General features: G+C 38.9%; 1 protein-coding gene across 9 annotated transcripts in view; it reads right to left on the bottom strand.

Annotated features, from left to right (window-relative positions):
- Positions 1-22,245, bottom strand: part of Reps2 (RALBP1 associated Eps domain containing 2) — a 225,910-nt gene that overhangs the window by 62,936 nt on the left and 140,729 nt on the right. For 2 of the 9 annotated variants that reach the window (XM_059250895.1, XM_059250896.1), the window contains exon 13: positions 18,788-18,927. The exons of the other annotated variants lie outside the window; for them this stretch is intronic. In XM_059250895.1, the coding sequence (XP_059106878.1) occupies positions 18,788-18,927 (140 nt within the window). The remainder of the gene's footprint in view (positions 1-18,787; positions 18,928-22,245) is intronic. 9 annotated transcript variants of the gene reach the window in all.

Here is a 22,245-nt window from a genome sequence, read left to right as displayed (position 1 = left end):
AGGCTTTTTTAAGGCAAAAATCTTTGTAAGAGCAATCAGAAAAAAAATAATACTCAAATCGTAAAAGCCAGATTGAAAAGTTCAGGTAAAGAATTTGCCATTTAATACTAAATTCACATAACATGTTAATAAGCCTCCTTGTTTAAAATTATTTTCTTGTGCTGGAGTGTTAAAGGCTAGGCTTACAACCAAAAATATAAAATTGTTTCTCAAATTTATTAAGCCTGATCCTCTGGATTGCACCCAAAACACTAACCTCTAATGTTTTTTATCCTCTTACATCATTATACATAGAAATTTCCAGACAAGCTAAATATAGTAGTTCATGTTTATAATCCCAGAACTCTAGAGACTAACCTGGGCTATATAATGAGCTCTGAGATAGCCTGATCTACAGGATTGAGAGCTTGTTCCAAAAGAATAGTCTCAGAAAAACAGCGGTCATAAACATCACTATTTACTAATTTCCTTCAGATTTGTACAAGGTCCAAACCATCAGATAAAGGAACACATGTTCTAACTTAGGGAAAATAAAGCAGCAGATGTGGTGACGGAAAGCTTGAAGAACAGAAGGACAATTCTAAGGGGAGTGAAACTTGGAATAACTTCAGGTATGGAAAAGAGCTCTGATCCCCCTCACTAAGAATAGTTTATGAAGAGAATAAAAGCATTCAAACTCCAAGGGGGGGCAGTTAAAGGAGGGGGAATGTTAAAATGAGTCTGCCAAGAAGACCTAGACTTTTAAGCATCAATCAAGTACAGAGTCAGCCATATAAAAAGCTTCACGGGTCTCATCAGGAGGGACCTTTTTTCTTCTTGACAGTTTCAAAAAGTGGTTATTTCACAGTAATAGAAACTGTTCATTATTTTCTTTCTAGTCACAAAAGTATTTGTGACCTTATATCCATCCCCTGATGACTCAGTCATATACTGTGATGACACAGCTGTACCTATGTACTTAACAAAAGGATTGCCAGGAGCGCCTTCCTAATAATCCCTACCTCTATTTCTGTTGGTTGTCCATAGGCACATATCCCCAAAATACAAGCCTATTAAATTCTACATCAAATGGTACACAATTTTGCTATCAATTAAAAGAGATAAATTTGCCGGGCAGTGGTGGCGCACGCCTTTAATCCCAGCACTCAGGAAGCAGAGGCAGGTGGATCTCTGTGAGTTCGAGGCCAGCCTGGTCTACAGAGCGAGATCCAGGACAGGCACCAAAACTACACGGAGAAATTCTGTCTCAAAAAAAAAAAGAGATAAATTTACATGTGCTTTATTCAATAAGGATAATATTAATGACTAAGTTTGGAAAAGTAATAAGGTCAAATTCAATTCATCTACTTTGCAGATGAGAATATTAAGGCCTGGGGAAATAAAAGGATAATGTCAAGTTTACTACCACTATGGAACAGTAATCGATTTCACATTTTGAGCCTTCGAGACAGGAGCAGATAGAGCAGAAACGTTCAGGGAGATAATAATAAGTAGGTAGATGGGGGTGGGGAAATCTAAACACAAAGAATGAGCATTTCAAAAGGCCTCAGAGCAAGAAGATGTCATGTCATAGTAAAGGGATGCTCCTGATCATTCTATAAACAGACTCAAAACTGAAAATAAGCTAGTGATATGGTTGAGTGGGTAAAAGTACTTGCCATATAAGTTTGGCAATCTGAGTTCAACCCCAGAACTCACATAAAGGTGGAAGGTCAGACACACAAGCCACTGCATGCAAGCCCATGCACATTATACACACAGCAACAATGATTAAAATAATTATTTTAATTTAAAGCAAACTAAGGGCCAGTGAGATGATTCAGTGGATAACCTCAGTTTGATCCCTGAGACCCACATAAAGGTGGAAGGAGAGAACTGACACCCCCATTCCCCCAAGTTGTCCTCTGACCTCCATACATATGACATGGTATACACACACCGAGAGAGAGAGAAAGAGAGAGAGAGAGAGGGAGAGAGAGAGAGAGAGAGAGAGAGAGAGAGAGAGAGAGAGAGAGAGAGAGAGAGAGAATATGAATAAATATATTTAAAAGGTCTGCTTCACAAGAAGGAACCCATGCTTGGTACTACAAACCCAGCTAAAAACACATAGGAAAATCTAGGCCTGGTGTCAAGGGAGGGACTAATGTTGAGTTAAACTGACATATATGATGTCAAAATACCTTATACCTTCTAAAATTATCTTTATATTCATAGGCAAATCTTTAACCAAAGAAGCTTCTCTTTACAGTGAATGGCCATTAATATAGAGACGCACAGCTGTTCAGAGAAAACGTGATGATTTGGCTATCCCTAAACAAGATGCTATACCATCTCCTCTCAGACTCAAGAAACATCACAGAAGAAGGGTTAGAGAATTTAAGAGCCAAGGATAGGGAGGAGGGCTATGTCATCTTCTAGGCACAACACAGTCATTGCTGTGTGATGAACTCAGCATCTAAGTTTACCTACACTGAGTCTTTCTCAAGACTTGGCTCTGTCAACAATCAGCCACTGATGGAGGAGGACTCATGGAGCCTTACTTCAAGCTGAATTACTGACTACTGAAGATTCTGGGAAGAGACACAATTGTCTTCAATTGTGTGCCCACTAGTGAGCCCACCAAGCTCCAATGAATAGCTCAAAAGTCCTGGTCACACAGATGGCCCTGATTAAGCTCAATGTGACACAAGACAAAACAAAAGGCATAGATTTGGGAAAGGAATTTGTAGGAAAGATGTGGGGTTGACAGAAGTGGGATGGAGATGATAAAGGGTGGGGTGAGAATGGTTAGAATGCACATGTATGAAAATGGCAAATAATACATTCAGTTCAAAAATTTTAATTCTAATAAAATAAAAATGCTATTAATACAAGCATTTCATCATATGATTAAATGGATTCACCAGTCCCAAGTTCGAGTCCCAGAACCCACATGGCAGCTCACAACTGTCTATAACTCCAGTTCCCAGGAACTGGGAACCTCTTCTGGCCTCTGCTGGTACTTGCACTTATACAGACACATATATAAATTAATAAAATAGAATAAATCTTTAAAAGTATATATCCAATGTATTATTGATATAAGAATAAGCATAGAGGTCAACAGAAGAGAGTCTAAAAAGAAACCCTTAGAAGTCAGGTGATACTCAACAAACATTCCAAGGCAAGGTAATAGAAAATGAAGTACATTTTCTTTGACAAATGGTTCTAGGGAAACTGGACATCCAAATATAAAGAGATTAACTCACACTTTATGCAAAAATAAAGCCAAAATTAATTATGAATCTGAATAAAAGAGCTAAAATGATGAAACTTAGAAGGAAATAGACAAAATGTTTAAGACCTTGGGTTAGACAAAGATTTCTTAGATATGATCCATAAAAAGGAAAGACTGACAAAACTACAATTCACCAAAATTCAAACTTATGGCCAAGTGTAGTAGCACATCCTGTAACCCTTGTACTTTTTTAGTCAATATTTTCATTATAGCTGAGTAACAGAGACAGACCAAAAAAAAAAAAAAAGATAGAGACAGCCTGGGGAAAGTTTCTATCATCTGGACCTCTCTTTTCTACTATAAATTTTAAAAATCTGACAGTAGTCAGACTAAGTAAGTCTTAAACATTTCAAACTGAGTTGACAACTAATCTATACCATAACTATAGCCACTGGGATTAACCCTACCAGTAACAGGGCTCTTCTTTTAAAACTTAGGACCTTAGAAATGTTCCTTCCCTGATCATCATTTTTTTTTTCTTGACCATGAAACAGACTGGAATCTTCTTGTTTCTACTTCCTTCCTATAATATATTCCAACCCAGGAATGCCAGCCCATGATACAGTTCTCTTACTGCATTTGTATATACTTGTGACTTTAATTTCAGTATTAACAGGAATTAGGTGTTGACATAACAGGTCTTGAAGGTGATAAGTAGAAAAGCAACCTCATGGATACACTTGGGAAAAAATGAATCCTGTAGCTCCAGGAGAGCAAATGAGATTCGAAACTACTTATAGTAGCCTCCCAGGCAACTAGTAATGAGAAATGAACAAATGCAGATGTTAACAAAGAGTCAATAAGATTTTACTTCAAAACTACCATCTATGTTTTGACATCTACTTCAAGAAGCCCTGCATTCCCTCTGCCTACACATTACTGATCATTCTAATTAGCAAATGGTCGCATTCAGTTTCCTTCTCACAATCACAAGTCACATGAGATAAACTGGGAGGGTTTGGAGTCATGTCCATGTTCCTCTTGGTATTCTGCACAATGCCAAGCACGAAGTAAGTGCTCATTAAATACTGATAGAACGGATACAACACTTGCACTAACCACCACCACTAAAGGTTATAGCAATTTTCAACAACAAGAAAATGGCTAAATGAACAAGTCTTAATTAATAAAGGTCAAATTAATAGAATATAGTACCATAGTTTTGCAATGACCAGTGAAATAGTGGGCCTGAGCAGCAGTTTTCTGGAAAGTGCTCATGCAAGCTTGTGAGAACCTGCTGTGTGCACCTGTTCACAGATCCATATTCAGTGACACATCATTAGGCATGAAAGCATCCAGGGCAGGAGTGTTTACACAATAAAATTTGGCAAATGACAGGTTTTAAACATTTACCAGTATATTGCTACATGTAGACAACAATGACCGATGGCAGATAAAATCATTATTTGAAAGCTTGTTGGGGATCTCTATCATATCACATAAATCAGGCTGATACTATAAGAACTCATTAATGAAGCCAACAATCCAAATTAGAAAGGCATTAAACATCAAGAATCTCCTAACATGGAACAGGAGAAGCACACAGCATCACTAGGAAGTATTCTTGTTGAACAAATCTGATTCTAATCGAGCCTAGATATACCTACTAGTTCATAGGAAATACAGAAGATGCAAGAATAAGCAACCAGCCAAAACCCTGAAAATGGAATCAATGGAATGAATGATTTTTTTATGAACAAATGAGTGCATGGATAAATGAATGAATGAACAACTATAAAGGGAAAAAATGATTGAGGAAAAAACTTACCAGTTAAGGAACAAATTTTCAAAACAAGAACAAATGCACATGTAGTTATATGTTTCAATCTTTTTTTTTTTTTTTTGTTTTTCGAGACAGGGTTTCTCTGTGTAGCTTTGCGCCTTTCCTGGAACTCACTTGGTAGCCCAGGCTGGCCTTGAACTCACAGAGATCCACCTGCCTCTGCCTCCCGAGTGCTGGGATTAAAGGCATGCGCCACCACCGCCCGGCTCAATCTTGATTTGAACAAACCAATACAAAAAGACATAGTTGGGAGAAATCAGGATACTGGCTGAACAGTAACTGGTACTTAGGAACTACTGTTAATTTTATTAAGTAGAAGGAGAATAGAAGATAACTAGAGGGAGAAGAGGAAGGACAACAGAGTGTAGTGGGGGAGAATATGAATAAATTACAGTGATTTGCATGGACAAAAATGTCAATGAAACACATTGATTTGCATAGCACCAAAAATTTTAAAATAATTTAACAACCAACAAAATATTAAAAATAAAAGCCCCCCTCTCTCACACACACAGCCTTATAGGGATTAATATAATATTAAGGATTTATAGCAAAATAATGTATGGAAGTGGTTCACTAAATTTGAAATTTTCCATAATACAGTTTTTAAAAAGTAGTCTGTGTACAAAAGAAAAACAAAACTCTCAGTATAGACACGAGTATATCTTTAGGAAATTATATTATCATGAGTAAGTAATGAAGAGAACATGTATAATACGGTCTCAAGTATTTTAAAGGCATAAAACCTGAAGCTGATTTCATGGGGACACATATACATTCACAAATGCACTACCAAATGTCAGGAGACACTGCCTGGGGTGAGGCGGCACATGGGACTTGGTGGGCAATGACGTCAAGAAATGGAGCCGGGCAGTGGTGGCACATCCCAGCACTCGGGAGGCAAAGGCAGGCAGATCTCTGAGTTTGAGGCCAGCCTGGTCTACAGAGCGAGATCCAGGACAGTCAGGGCTATTACACAGAGAAAGCCTGTCTGGAAAACAAAACAAAACCAAAAAGGAGGAGGAGAAAGGCTCATGTTTGAATTGTCCACACAAGGAGGAACTTGTCTACTACTGAAATGAGGTTTTTATACACGTTTTCAAAAGGGTAGTCACTCTAACTATTCCTACTTCATTCTCCAGAGATTATAGTCCTGTTGCTCCCCTACACGCCCTCCTAAAAGCATTCCCCAGCCAGGAATCTCCATAAAACTGGAGAGTGGACCAAGAGAATGCACCCCGCCCAGCAGCGGCACTGGCTTAACCCCTGTCTTGGCAAAGATTGTTAAATCCCCAGGCTTTTACCTTCTACAGGCCCAAACCACAGCACTTTGTTAATAAAGAAAGGTGCATAGAATTTGTTGGAAAAGGAAAGCTCTTCTAAATAAAGACATATGGGAACCAGAAAAGGCAAAAGAAGCCAAGGACAGATAGAGCCCACACTTTGCGAAGACTGCTTTTCATCTCGATGTTCATGCTGAGTCCTGGCACACCCCGGCTTGGAAACAACCTGGACTATTCTCATACCTCTGAAAAGTTTCATCTAAGCCAATGTCCAAATGTACTTCTCGTTGTTTATATGAACTTCTAGACTTCAAATCTCATGCCAAAGGAACACTATGCTGCAGCCAACCCTTTTTATAATCTCTCAAGAACTAAAACCCTCAAAAAGATACATTAATGCTCTGTCAGCCTAAGTTCCAGTTGGGTTACTTCTTAGAGCAAGCAAGATCAGCTCTAAAAGCAAGGACTCCAATCTGGACAACTAGAAGGGACCCTTAGCCCTTCCAAGACAGGTGACTACTGACAGTTAAAGGCCTGAGTCTCGGTGAAGGGGAGTTCTCATCCAGCTGGCTGGAAAAGCAATGTGAGGTAAATGAGTAAAAGAAGTAACAGCTTGATGTCTCCTGCTCTGTACCACTTCCATCAGAGGAAGCTCAGTAGACAACCCTATGAAATATTTGATTAAGCAGATGAAATGGGAAAGGCAAATGGAAGAGACAGAAGAGAAACATTGCGAATTTGCTATTGCAAAACGGGTTCCTAGCATTAGACCACATAATTAAGATCCTAGTTTTAACTGGTACTGACTCAATGACCTTGGACAAACTAACTTGCATTTCTGTATCTGTAAAATGAGGAAGAAACAGTACCTACCTTGCAGGGTTACTGTGAATATTGAAGATAATGCACACAAAATGATTTAAATGTATCTTCTGTATAAAGTGAGACACAAATTCTTGTCACTCGTAGCTATTATATCTGGTGGTAGGCAGTAGGGAAGTGGAAAACTCAGAAGTATAAATAGGGAAGGAAGGCTGACTTAAGGTAGAGTGGCCACTTCATAGAGAAAGCATATATATTACTAGATAAATGGTCCCAGAGCAATTATTTCATACACAAGAGAAAAATTTAAACTGAAATAATATAGCATTCAATAACGATCCTACCAGTGTCTTCCAAACACTAAAAGGGATTTCATCTTTAATTTGTGAGTAGTTAAAGGATTATTAGCTAAGCTGTTAGGAGCCCAATAATAAGCATGTACCCCACCTCACTATGTAAACTTCATAATAAGATGTGTCCAGACAAAAATTTGATGAGGTTACAGAATTCATGATAAATAAACTAAAGCCAACTATATTTCTATGCATTATCTATCAGTTGAAGGCTTTGAAAATGAATTTTTCTTTAAAAACTCTATTTAGAATTGAATTTAAAAAGAACAAAGTTCCTAGGAATAAATTTAACAAGATAAGTATAAGATCTGTATGTTTATAAAGTATAAAACACTATTGAAAGCAATTTAAAGGCCTAAATGAACAAAAAGCCAGTCTGCATTTGGGCAGTAGAAGACAATATTATTAAGACAATAATAGTAACCAAACTTAACCTATATATTCATGCAGTCCCTACTGAAACACCAATCAGATTTTTTTTTTTGCAGGAACTGACAAGCTAATCCTAAATTTCATATGGAAATGCTAGAGAATCAGAATAATGAAAACATACTAAAAAAGAATAAAGTAGAAGGTCTTGTAGTTCCCGAAACCAAAACATACTACAAGAGCTCTGACTTTGAAGGAGAGCGGGGAGGGGTAGAGGGGAGGGTTTGAAGGGAGGAACGGGAAGGGAGAAATGTAATTAAATTACAATCTTAAAAAATGTTTCAAAAAGCTGGAGAGATGGCTCAGCAGCTAAGAGCTCTGGCTGCTCTGCCAAAGGACCTGGGTTCGATCCCCAACACCCACATGGTGCCTCACAACTGTCCATAACTCTAGTTCCAGTGGATATAATCACCCTTCTGAACTCACATGGTGCACAGACACACTTGCAGGCAAACCATCCATATATAAAAATAATTTTTAAAAACAAAAGAAGTACAAATACACAATTACAAAGACACTGTGATATTCACTGAGTGTAGACATAAAGGTTAATGGAATAGAATTAAGACTCTAGAAATAAACACAAACTTGTATGGGTAATTGACTTTCTATAACATTATCCAAAAATTAACAGTCTTCAGCAAATGATACTGGGAAAACTGGATAAACGTACGGAAAAAAATAAAACTGGACTTCTGACTCATATGCAAAAATTAACTTAAAATGGACTATAGAGATAAATTTTAAAATCAAACATGAAACTTTTTGCAGAAGAGTAAATTTTTGTAGCCTTGAGCTAGGCAATGATTTCTTAGGATACTGAAAGTATAAGCAACAAAAACTGGTAAACTGAACCCTAGGAAATCTTTAAAAGTTTGAGATTCAAAGGATACCTTCAAAAATGCAAAAGACATGGAGATAAAGATTTGTTGACTCTGCTCAAATTTGAACATTTTCTTTTTTTTTTTTTTTTTTTTTTTTGGTTTTTCGAGACAGGGTTTCTCTGTGTAGCTTTGCGCCTTTCCTGGAACTCACTTGGTAGCCCAAGCTGGCCTCGAACTCACAGAGATCCACCTGGCTCTGCCTCCCGAGTGCTGGGATTAAAGGCGTGCACCACCACCGCCCGGCTAATTTGAACATTTTCTAATGAAACAATTCTTCGCTGATTGTCCTCATTTTTGAAATCCTCTGGTTTTTTTGTATAGGTTCTGCTCTTTGTTATTGCTCTCAGCGAGATCTGGGTTATTGTTGTTTAGTGTTGTTCTTTGGGTAGCTCCTTGAATTGCAGTACTAGACCATTAGTCCAAATCCTTTCTTTTCCTTTTGAACATTTTTTAATACTGCATACTTTTTTTTACATGCCAAAAGATGTATGTGGTTTTATTTTTTATTCATCTATTTATTTTACATCCCATCCTCAGCTCCCAGTCCGTCCCCCAGCCCCCCTGTCCCCACCCCCAGTCCCTTCCTCTTCCGTCTCCATCCAGGAAAAGACAGGCCTCCCATGACTATCAATAAAACATGGCATATCAAGTTGCAGTAAGCCTAAGCACCTACCCTTGTATTAAAGCTGGTCAAGGCGACCCAGTATAAGGAGTAGGATCCTAAAAGCCAGTAAAAGAGTTGGAGATAGCCCCTGTTCCTACTCTTAGGAATCCCACAAGAGGACCAAGCTACACAACCATAACATATATGCATCAGAAATGAGAACACTGAAGGATACTGAAAAAGAAACCTGGAAACTAAACCAGCCACGAAACCTTTGACCTACAATCTGTCCTGCCTGCAAGATGTGCTAGGGCAATGGTGGCTCAGAACTTGTGGGAATGTCCAACCAAGTCTGGTTTAACTTGAGGCCCACACCACAATGGGCCCATGCCCGATACAGATTGGATGGCCAGGAACCCCAGACTGGATAGCCCAGACACCTATGGTAGAACCAAACACTACTGGCAAAAAAAAAAAAAAAAAAAAAAAAAATTCAATGAAATGATTCCTACTGATATTCTGCTATACTCATACATCAGTGTCCTGCCCAGTCGTCATCAGAGAGGCTTCCTCCAGCAGCAGATGGGATCAAGCAGAGACCCACAGTTAGACACTATGCAAAGAGAATGTCTAAATTGTAGGTCTCCATCTGACCCACCCACTCACCGCCAGCTCAAGGAATTCCATGGAAGAGTGGGAGGAAAGACTGTAGGAGTCAGAGGGGATGGAGGACACCAGGAGAACATGGCCCACTGAATCAACTAAGCAGGGCTCACATGGGCTCACAGAGCAGCACACACTGGGCCTGCAGGGGTCTGCACCAGGTTCTCTGTGTGTATGTTATGACTATTGGTGTTTTTGTGGTATTCCTAACAATGGGAGCGGGTGTATTTGAGGCTTTTGCATGCCTTGAGACTCTTCCTTCTATTGGGTTGTCCTGTCTAGCCTCGATAAGGGCTTTTGCTTTGTCTCACTGAATCTTGTTCTGCCATGTGTGGTTGTTGTCTCTTGGAGGCTTGCTCATTTCTGAAGGGAAACGGATGGGACATGGACCTAGAGAGAGGAGAGGTGGAGGGGGCCTGGGAGGAGTGAACGGAAGGGAGACTGGTCTGGATGTATTGTTAGAGAGAAGAATCTATTTTCAATTAAAAAAAGAAAAGAAAACTGCAAAAGACAAACACACAGAATAAGAGAAAATATTTGTATATGAAAGATCAGAAAATAAAATTGTATCTACAATACATTTATAAAAAACTTACAAATCAATAATAAAAAACAAAAACACCAAAATTTAAATGGGGAAAGGATTCTTATGGATATTTCTTCCAACATGACATATAGAATAGATTCACACTTGTTAGGAAGCTAAAATAAAATAAAGCTATAGCAAATATGTCAAGGATGTAAATGGATTTGGAATCCTTATGCATTACTAGTGAAGTGGTAAACTGGTAAAGCTGCTTTGGAAAAAAGTTCAAAAAACTCTCAAAATATTCAGTATAATGTTGTCATATGAACCAGATATTCTACTCCTGTGTATATATCCAAGACAAGCAAAAGCATGTTTTCATGAAAACTTGGACATGAATGATCAAAGAACTATCCAGAATTGTCAAAAGTAGAAACAACCCAAACTCCCATCAAGAGATAAACAATGAAAACAGATGTGGTATATCTATCATGCTACAATGTGGATGAACATTGAAAACTGTAAGTTAAATGAAAGAAAGCAGTCTCAAAGAGCATGTTTTTTATTAATACAGAATGTTCAGAACACACATATCCATAGAAATAGAAATATAAAGTAGGTTGGTGGTTACCAGGGACTGGAGGGAGTAGAATGAGTAGAATGAGAAATGGCTGGGAATGGATAAAGATTTCTTCTGGGAGTGTTGAAAGTGTTCTGAAATTAGAGAGTGTGGATGCATGTTTATAGTATATTACTATATATACACAAAAGCCACTGAACTGTATACTTTTCAAAGGTAAGAGACAGTGTGTGAATTATATCTTAATAATATTTCAACTTATAAAAATAAAACTGCTCAGACTGGATTTGTATCATGAGCCTCAAATATTAGATGTGGAGCAGGAATCCCATAATCCTACTAAAATTTTAAATTCTACTAAATTTCAAAGAAAAACAACTAGCTCTTATAGGAAAGAGACTGAGGCAATCTACAAATCAGAGCTGACCAAATGTATCCTTCAGAGAACTTGAAAAAAAAGTCTAGCCTTCAAAGCATCTTTTACTTCCAAGGAGTTTCTTATTTCTCAAGTTACAGAGAGAAATAGTCATATGTAGAAAATCCCTGACAGATTTCTCCCAGCTCACCACTGAGCAGACAACACTCACCTCCCAAGTTAAGCCAGAGCCCTTATCTGAGCACATAGCTCACAATGGAGGCTTTGGTAAGTCCTTCATTCCCCTGTACTGAAGGGGAAGAGAAATGTAATCTGAAGAATACAGCAGCACCCGGAAGAATGCTCCAGAATGATTCTGTCATTTCAGCTGCATTCCAGGAGGTGGTAGCAGATGGTTATAAAGATACTCTGGGATGATAGGTAACTCTGAGATGGGTGAATTGAGCCAGAAAAAAAATACCTGTGGATTTTCATGTACCATTGCTATACCTTACAGCATAATAGATAATAAATGTATATGAGGCAATATTTAAAAGAATGAATGAAAGTAGGAATCTTTCATTCCTGCCCCTGATCATAATGCTCCTTTCCCCAGAGGCAACCACCACTTACCAATCATCCTGAGCCAGGCATAATAACCTTAGTATTTGGAAGGTGGAAGCAAATAAAATTTGGTTACAGGTTTTGAGACCTTATCTCAAAAATAAATAAAAGTATTCTTCTGGGAATTTTCTATACATTTACAAGCACAAATATTCTGCAATGTGTCTTTTTCGCTTAATTTATCTCAGATGTTTTCTAAGAAGTACGCAGACATCATTCTTTTGAACAGATTCATAAGATCTTATGGTATGGATGCATTGTAATTTTAATTATGGAATGAAATTTATTATCAATATTTTTGAAGCAAGGTATTATCTTAGTTTCTTTTCTGTTTCTGTGATTTTAAAAAAACACTCTGACAAAAGCAATTTAAGGGAGAAAGGGTTTATCTTAGCTCACAATTCCAGGTTACAGTCCATCATAACAGAGAAGTCACAGCAGCAACGGAAGTTTAAAGCAACTGGTCACATCACATCCCCAGTCAAGAAGCGGAGAGCTACAAATGTCTGCCTCTGCCCAGTCCTCCTCTTCATTCACATAGTCCACATCCCAATCAGGGAATAGTACCTCCGTAGTAGAGAGGACCTTCCACCTCATGCCTACAAGCCAACCTAATCTAGACAATCCCTGAGACTCCCTTCCACAGTAGTTCCAGATTTTGTCTAGTTGGCACATAACAGGAACCATCACTGGTGGGAAATTTGCTACTCATAGGAAGCCATTACCTATGAAAGTATTTTGTTCAGCCATCACATGGTTTTAATGTGTGGCTCTTAATGGATGTGGTCAGAGGAAGTATGGTAGAAAAAGCTGTCAATCAATATCTACCCTCCTCTTTTAAAGCAAAAAGGTGCCATTAGAAAACAGCTATCCTGTTTCTCAGATATATCCATGGGACCGATTTTCGTGCCCTTGGTCAGAATGGAAGTGGTAGAAGTCACTAGTCTGAATCTTTAAAGGAATAGCTATAACTCCTCACAATCTCTGTGCTCTGCCAGGATTCTCAATAACAGGAATAGATAGGGCCATTGTGGTAAAGCAGAACTAAAGCTTTTTACCATCACCATAGAAACCTCATGCTGCAAACCTTAGACATGGCTTTAGAAGAAGAGGTCAAGAATGGAAGGAGGGGAAGTTCCATCCAATAGAAGAGGAAATAAAACATTTTATGGGGAAAATGTATCATTGCAATGAGAAAGGCAAGTTCAATTATAAAAAGGCCTGGCCTCACTGTATGATTTCTCTTACAGGAATTTCAGTAATAGATGTTTCATGGCTACAATAATAGACCTACAAAACCAAATCCTCATCCAGCAGGCCCCAGGCTTGACTACCTCTAGGCTTTGTAGATCTGTAGCACACCTGATTTAGACTTCCTCGCATAATTACTACATGTATTTATGTATTGGTGTGTGCATGTGTGTGGGCCCACTCTCACACGTTTCTATCATCTTTCAAACACAGCAGCGTGTAAGACTGGTGAGTAGATGGCTTCAAGACAAGGATTAGCTATAACAAATTATATGATCAGATTATGTCACCTTCTCTAATGAAAGCCCACACTTTGTTTGATGCCTGTTCCTACTGGCCTTCTATAAATTACACATCCTCAACTCTCAAAGTTGAAGCCTATTGTCCTACATTCCCAAACTTGCCCTTGTTCATTTTTTTGTTTTGTTTTGTTTTATGAGACAGGGTTTCTCTGTGTAGCTTTGCGACTTTCCTAGAACTCATTTTGTAGACCAGGCTGGCCTTGAAATCACAGAGATCCACCTGCCTCTGCCTCCCGAGTGCTGGGATTAAAGGCATGTGCTGCCACCACCTGGTGCCCTTGTTCATTTTTATTGATTGTTGCTTCTTTTGGTGAGTGGGAGTTTCAAGACAGGGTTTCTCTGTGTAAGAGCCCTGGCTGTCCTGGAACTACTCTGTAGACCAGGCTGGCCTTGAACTCACAGAGATCGGCCTGCCTATGCCTCCCGAGCGCTGGGATTAAAGACGTGTGTGACCATGCCTGGTGATTGTTGCTTCTTGTTGCATAAAATGTTACTCTGACCTAACTATCTCATCTTTCTCTTCATTTCCTCTCGCACTCTCGATTCTTTACACTCTTCTCCATCCAATTTCTTTCTACTTTCTTTTTTCTTTTTGGTGGTTGATATTTGAGAAATGTTCTCACTGTAACCCTGGATGGGCTTGAACTCACTTTGTAGACCAGTCTGGTCTTGAACTCACAGATATGCACCTGCTTCTGCCTCTCAAGAGCTAGTATTAAAGAAGTATACCACTACTCCTGGCTTCTTAATTTTTATTTTAGATTTATTTACTTTATTTTATGTATATGAGTATTTTGCCTGCATGTATATATGTGCACCAAATGCATGGCTAGTGCCCATGGAAGTCCAAAGAGGATGCTGGATCCTCTAGAATTGGAGTTACATGAGCAACCATGTGGGTTCTGGGTCCTGGACAGAGCAGCCAGTGCTCTTTGCTACTATGCCATCTCTCTCTCCATTCAATTTCTTTTCCATATTATCATTACATTTTAAGCTACTATTTCTCAGCAACTTGGCAGCACACACTGCTTTCTACCATCCTGTGGGTCCCATTTTTTTTTAAAAAGAAGGCTTTGTTTTAGCTTTGTTTTTCAACTCAAGTCAATATTTTGCTTCATCTCAGGCCATCTTCCCCGCTTTCCCATACCTTCCCTTAGTCTTGATTTTATAAACAGAGCAGCCCAGATAGACAAAATTAGCAGAAGGAGAGACTGAAGGGAAAAGGACCTAGCAGAGCAGCAAATAATACAGGCTGCCGATGCTGACATTCTTACACACCTTGGATGTAAGAAGTACAGAAGTTCTCAGGCAAGATAGAAAGATAAAATAAGCAGTATCTATGATTAGTCAACAGAAGCTGGGTGAACCTTGTGAGCAGATGAGTCACAAAAGAAGAAATAATAGACAATATTAATATGAAAGGATGCTTGACCTTACAAAGAATCAGGAAAGTTTTGCGTATATCCAAAAAGATGAAGACTGAGCCATGATGGTGACAGTGTAAGGGAACACTCTCAGGCAGTCCTAGAAATGAAGTAAGTTTTCTACAGCTGTCTAGCAACATACATCTACACTTTAAACATCTACAACTAGCCGGGAGCTGGTGGCACACACCTTTAATCCCAGCACTTGGGAAGCAGAGACAGACAGATCTCTGTGAGTTCGAGGCCAGCCTGGTCTACAGAGCGAGTTCCAGGACAGCCAAGGCAACAGAGAGAACCCCTGTCTCAAAAAAAACAAACAAAAAAGGAAACATCTACAGTTTTTTTTTTATCTCAAAACTCCTACATTTAGGATTTAGCACAAGAAAATAATCAGATGAGTGAACAAAAGTGTGGATTTGAAATCACTGATAACTTTTGCCTTGTTTGTAACCTAAGAGCAAGGTAGGATTATGGAAGAGGAAAAGGATATTTTTGTCTGTTGGTGGGAAATTCTCTACCAAGACATAATCAACTATGGTACATCCATATCACGCATGCATTAAAAGGAATGATACAGTTCTTCACTATGAAATAGAAAAAAATGGCTAACTGGAAAGGGCAGGACACAGAACAGCAAGTGTAGTCTGATCCCGTTTACCTAAAATGATGTCTAAAGACAAATGCAATGAAAAAGGTCACAGAAGTTCTCTTAGGTGGACTCCTCTGGGAGGTTTAGTCTCCACGTTAGGCCTTTCTGGTTTGTCACTTTTTTATTATTTTCTAGAAATATGGGACATAATAAAAATTGTGCATAATTCAGAAAAACTTTTGTACTTTTCTGTAAGAAGGAACATAGAAACAAATGAAGTAGCTGCAATGTGCGGCAGTTGAATGAGATGTCCTCCACATTCTCGGGCATTTGAATACTTAATACTCAGTTGGTAGCCCTGTTGGGGAAGTGTGGCCTTGATGGAAGACGTGTATCATTGAGGACAGGCTTTAAGAGCTTAAGCACTTGTGCCATTTCAGTTTGCTCTGCTTCCTGCTTGCAGTCTAAGTGGTGAGCTGCCAGCTCTCAGCTTGCTGCCCCAGTTGCCATCCTCTTCCACCACCACAGTGAGGGCCTCTTCTTATTCCTCTGGAATTACAAACCCTCACTAAGTTGCCTTGGTCACCGTGCTGTACCACAGCAGCAGAAACTGAAAACACGGTGATCCCACCTGATTTTTAGACTACAGAGACATTCTATTCTTCATGAGATAATTTAAACTGTTTGTCAAAAGTTCATTTCTGTAAGCCTTGTGTATAGGCTTGGGATAGTGGCTCACCCCTGTAACTCCAGCACTTGAGAGACTGGTACAGGAGGATTCCCCCACAAATTCAAGACCAGCCTGGGACTACATAGTGATTCTGAGGCCAACCTGGGCTAAACAGTAAGATCCTGCATGGAAACAAAAAAAATTCAGTTGTGTAAACCTGTTCTCAAAAGACAGTGGAATTAAACTACGAATGCAGATCTCTCTGCCAAGCTATTTTTTATTCTTTAGATTTATTGATTATTTGACATGTAGGTGTGTTTTGGCTGCATGTAGGTCTGTGAACCACACACATGCAGTGTCCACAGAGGCTTGAAGAGGGTGTTGGATCCTCTGGAACTAGAGTTGCATCAGGTTATGAGCATCCATTTGGGTGCTGGGACTTGAACCTAGGTCCTCTGGAATAGCAGCCAGTGCTCTTAACCATTGGGTCATCTCTCCAGCACCCACTCAGCTATTTTTTTGATACAACTATTAGATTTATCTAAACATACCACAAGGGTTTTCTCCAAGACATTTATCAAACCAAAATATTTTTTATCAAGAAATACATGTCAACATTGAAGGTGTTAAAAGATTACTGCCTATATTCAGGGTCTCCCTAAAGCATCCTGGAGATGGGAACTTGAGAATGTATTTCATCTGGCTGTGGGCAAAGTGAGATGTAGCAGGAGGAAAGAAAAATATAAGGTTTGCTAACAAATGGGTACTATGACAGACTAAACTAGAGTCTGGTCCTTCTGGAAGCCTTCTGAAAAACATTCTAGAAAGAATTACAGAACTGTTCACTGACATCAAGGAGTCATGGGGCTTTATCCTCATCACTCAAGAATAAAGTATCAGGGCTGCTCCTAGAACTTTCCAGCCATGAAAATATGAGCCTTGGGTGCATATTAAGGTGTCTGAGGCAGATGGGGTGATATTTGCAGTATGTTTATAAGCTAACCAAAGCTTTACAATCCCATGAGGTATATATTGGCCTTACTTTAAAGATAAAGAGTCTGAGGCACACAAAGATTACTCAGTATCTGAAAAAAACAAACAGGTAAAAAGCAGCAACGCTAAGCTCCAAATACACTGAGAGATGCACATACATTTCCATTCTCAGTCCTTGCAAGGGAAACACTGACACAGCTACCCAGATTATTTTAATCTTCTTGCATACATACTAGAGTCTTCTAGTTCCTAATCCTATAACCAAGGGAAATTTTCATAACATCATCACTCAGGCTACTCTTACCCTAGAGACAAGTCACTATGAAATTATGTCAGAATTTGGATCAAAGTATGGGGGAAAATTTTTATCTGATGAACTCATTACAGAGACTCAGTTTCATAGAGAGTTCCAGATTCGAGTATATTAAAATATAATCTATAACTTTACTATGAGGAGAATACTTTATTAGAATAAGCAAAACATCCTGAGCACTGCCAGGACACTGAGATCATGCTAATGTTAGAGCCAATGAGACTCTTTGCTTTAGTAGAAAGGGTAATAATCTACACATCACTAGCAGCCAAGTCTGCCTTGATTTAAACTGCACACAGATTGAGAAAACATTTCAGGAAATCATACTGATAGTTCACCTACATACGTCAGTGGAAAGGCCCTTGCAGCTCCCCAAATGACATCCGAGACAGTGCTATCTACACTGTCACCTGTACTGAAGCAAAGGTATGTCTCTTACGTTTTATTCCTTAGCTTTCCTAAGACATAGCCTACCACACAGGAAGTAGGGGAAAAGGCAATCCTCTCTGACACCCCTCAGCCCTGGTGCAGCTTTTGGCTTTAAAAAAAAAAAAAAAAAAAAAAAAAACAGAAACCCAGAGCAGCCCACCCAACCATTAGTCAGATTTGGAGTCTTCTGCATTAACCCTAAGAACACAAGGATAAACTGGCATAGAAGGTTCTGGATAGGTGCTGATCACTGAGCTCTGACCCTAAAGAACCACACAGTGTCTCGAGAAAATGCCAGTGATCTTATTTACAAATTACCATAATACAGAGGACAAGACTGCAGCCAAGCACACCGTGGGATGCCTGGAATTGAAGCATTTTTATTCTGTTAGTAAAGAAGAACTTCGTAATTCTTCATCCTCAGCAGTGTGGGCAAGTCTCCAGATTCATATGCTATGTATTTGTCTGGGATTTTTCCTGCCCAAGAATATCACAGCAACATAAAGAGTTGCATGGCCAGGAAACCTGCCAGGTCTGTCTGCTCTTTTCCCTAACACAGAGGCCTTTGCAGCAGAGACATATACCGGCTCCCACAGGAAAGGGAAGGACTTGGGTGGGAAGGCAGCACTTCACCTGGCACACTGGGCTGCTGGAAGACTTTATTCAGATCCAAAGAGGAGGCTCTGGAATGGGTTTTCTGTGGCCGCGGTGGCGGGGTGGGAGGGTCCTCACCCCTTTTCATGGTCTCTTCTATGGAGGTGCTAGAGTAAGATCTGTAGCAAAATAAGGGAAGGTCAGAGGGGAAAGAGTAGAGCTGTATTCCCTGAAGCTGGGTTGAAACAGAAAATACCCCAAAGTCAAAATGAATGCAGAGAACAGGAAAAAAAAAAAGCAGCTAGAAATCCTACCATCCCTTCAATGGCACTGTGTACAATAATTGTCCAAATGCAGCCATAGTTGGGATCTTTAGCCCTTACTATGCCATAGGCCTAAATTTATACTCTCTCCAAAAATGTTCTGTATTAATTCCAATCAGTTTCTGTCATAGTTGTTAATAAGAATGGTGTGTAAGCCTTTCAGCATTCATACTTCTGGATTTTAGGGAAAGGGCTTCATGGTATTAATTGATTTAAAAACTGGTTTACTTGCAAAGTGGTAGCAAGCACATATGGAATGGGGACAGCCATGCTGTGACTAAGAACCCAGTTGCAAGGGTTATGCCACAAACAACACTTAGGAAAAAGAAACACATCAATCAGCTTCAGGGGATTAGCTAGTCTTGCCTGCAAAACAAGGGTTTAATGGAAATTTTCGAAGCAAAGGTTTAATTTTAACCTTCTTTAAAGTGTAGCAAGGCACAGCTAACTTTGTGACTTCAGATACTATAATAATTACATTTAAAGAAAATGGAAGAAAAGATAGAATGTAAACTCCAGTCTGTTTCTGTTTCTTTTTTTTTTTTAAGATTTAGCTATTTATTATATATACATATTCTCATTACAGATGGTTGAGAGCCACCATGTGGTTGCTGGGAATTGAACTCAGGACCTCTGGAAGAACAGTCAGTGCTCTTAACCGCTGAACCATCTCTCCAGCCCCTGTTTCATTTTTTAAGATGTTGTTTCAGTGCTCATGATATCTTCCTGCAGTAGCAGCTAGGATATTTTTTGACAACCTACTTATTTTCTGTATTAATTTAACTCCATACTTTTGTCTCATGATAAGGACAAGTTCCCAATATGATGACCAGGAAAAGCATGGAGAAAGTGGATCTCTTCTATTCAGGTTCTCAGCTGATTTCATGTCAAAGGAGAACATCACCTCTGAATCATAGATACATCTGAGAAAGAAATTATCTTCAGAAAACTGGCTTCTGTGTTTGGCTATTACAATAGTTCTTCCTGAATTAGAGTTGATCAATGGCTATTAAACCCCTTTAGTTTCGGTAAAGTTGTTTTTGACAAAGCAAAGTTTTGTTTGTTTTTAATTGTTATTAAGATTGTTCTTTGACCACTTCATACATGTCTAAAGTGCATCGGATTATTACAAGCCCCTCTCTGATTTCCCTCCAATTCTTATTATCCCCTCTTCCTCTCAAGTCTCCTTCCCACACTCATGAGGGTTTAGGGGGCTTGTTATTTTGTTTTGCTTCTTTGTTTATAAGACCCACTGTAGTTTATGTGTGTGACTGTAGGCTCGGAACCATGCATTGGTGTCTAGTGAACTCTTCAGTGGGTACACAACCACAATGACTGCTCCTTCTCCAGAATCCATCAGTAACCAATAGTTCAGCAGGGAAGGGCAGGATCCCATAAGGTCCAATTCATAATTAACTGTTGCTAGGCAAGGTCTTTATTTTCCAAAAGCAAAAAAGTTTCTCAAGGTCTCTCTGTGGTGACTGAAGGCTTCGTTTGTCTTGTAAGGACACAATCTTTAAGACAACCATAAAAATGGGATGGGACATGCTCTTGGATTGGTCCTAGTACCGTATCTGGCGAGACAGATGAGGCAAACACAGGCAAGAACAAAGGGGAAAATTCTCTAACAACGTCAAACAGAACCAAAGGGAATCAACATAATAAGACAACTAAGTTTTTAAACTTAGTTGGGAATCCCCAACTAGAAATTTAAGAAAAAAACCTTTCTATGACACATACAGTTTTGGTGACATCTTCTACTCAAGGAAGAAAGACTAACATAGGTGTAATAGTTTGTGTGTACTTGCACATGTGTATGCACATACTTGTACATACATATACACACTTTCCCATACCATCTACCTCCTTTCTATATATGATCTTCATGTTTATATTTTCACATGGAAAAGTCTTGAATACCAAATAAGTGAGACTGTATGGCAGGACTGTGACCAAGTAAAACATACTGTACAAGCAATTGGCAAAATGATGGACCACATACTATCAGAGTGTTAATTTTTCCTCTTTCCCTTTTACCTCTACAAGTCCTTACCATTTGAAAAAAATAAGAAGATGGTTTGACACTTTTCATCTCAGTAAATAGCCAGTTTGAAATAATGAAAATAAAATTATCCAAATTGGACTAGGAGGCCAACTTCTAAAATAATAATATATAAAATTTGTCAGACCATTACTAACGGAGCATGTGCCTTTGAGATTTTATAATTTCATTCATTTTGAGGAGATAAGAACTCAGCAGAAGCTATATTTACAAAGCTCAATTTATGACTAATATGGTATATATCAGCTCATTTCTTGAATTTATGGAAGGCTTTTCTTATTATAAAAGTTGGTAAATATTATCACTTCTATATCTCAAAGCTAGGACAGACTAGTACGTAAAACATCTTCCAATCCTTAAAAAAAAAAAGCAGAGAGTAAATATGGTCACCATAGAAAGACTGACCATACTTTTCCTCCTACTCAAATGAATTATTGTTTAAAACTATATATGAATGTAGGTATCTGTGGTTTATATGAACAAGAAAACAAAACATCAATTATTTGATGTACATTACGACAGTATGTCCTTAAATTTCAAGAGCATAAAATGTGATAAGGTTTAAAACCACCTTTGGGGTGTGGGGGTAGAGGAGCTGAAGCTGAAGGAGGAAAAAAGTCACAAAGAGTTAAAGCAAAACTGAAAAAAAAACCCACAAGGTAGTCTATCTTACCCTGCAGTTCTACTGCCTAAAAGTGGCAGCACTGTGTCCTGGCTTTAGTGGACTAACTCCGTGTCTCTGTATTCCCCTCTGTTCCTTTCCTGGGTCTGATCCCAGCCACAGCTCTGCTTTCTGGGTTGTCCTTTCTTTATTAACGGCTGTTTTAAAAATGTGAAGCTGAGAAGAGGCACTAAGAATGGCTCAAACGGACACTTCAGTTGTTACCTCTGAACCCTATTTTCCTCTTAACAAAGCTATGCCCCTATTTCTTATCATCCTACCCCAACTCAGTCATTTTACATAAACTACTTCCTGTCAGGGGTCCAGATAACAATAGCCACCATCTTGTAGCACTAATGCCCACAAAGACTAAGAGGCTTTCCAGTATCACTACATAATCAAGGCAGGTCCCTCACTAGGAGTGAAATGGCCTGTGTCTTTAGATTCAAGT

This window comes from Peromyscus eremicus, chromosome X, assembly GCF_949786415.1.
Source record: "Peromyscus eremicus chromosome X, PerEre_H2_v1, whole genome shotgun sequence".
In the NCBI taxonomy this organism is placed as follows: Eukaryota; Metazoa; Chordata; class Mammalia; order Rodentia; family Cricetidae; genus Peromyscus; species Peromyscus eremicus.
This window is presented reverse-complemented; position numbering and strand designations above follow the sequence as displayed.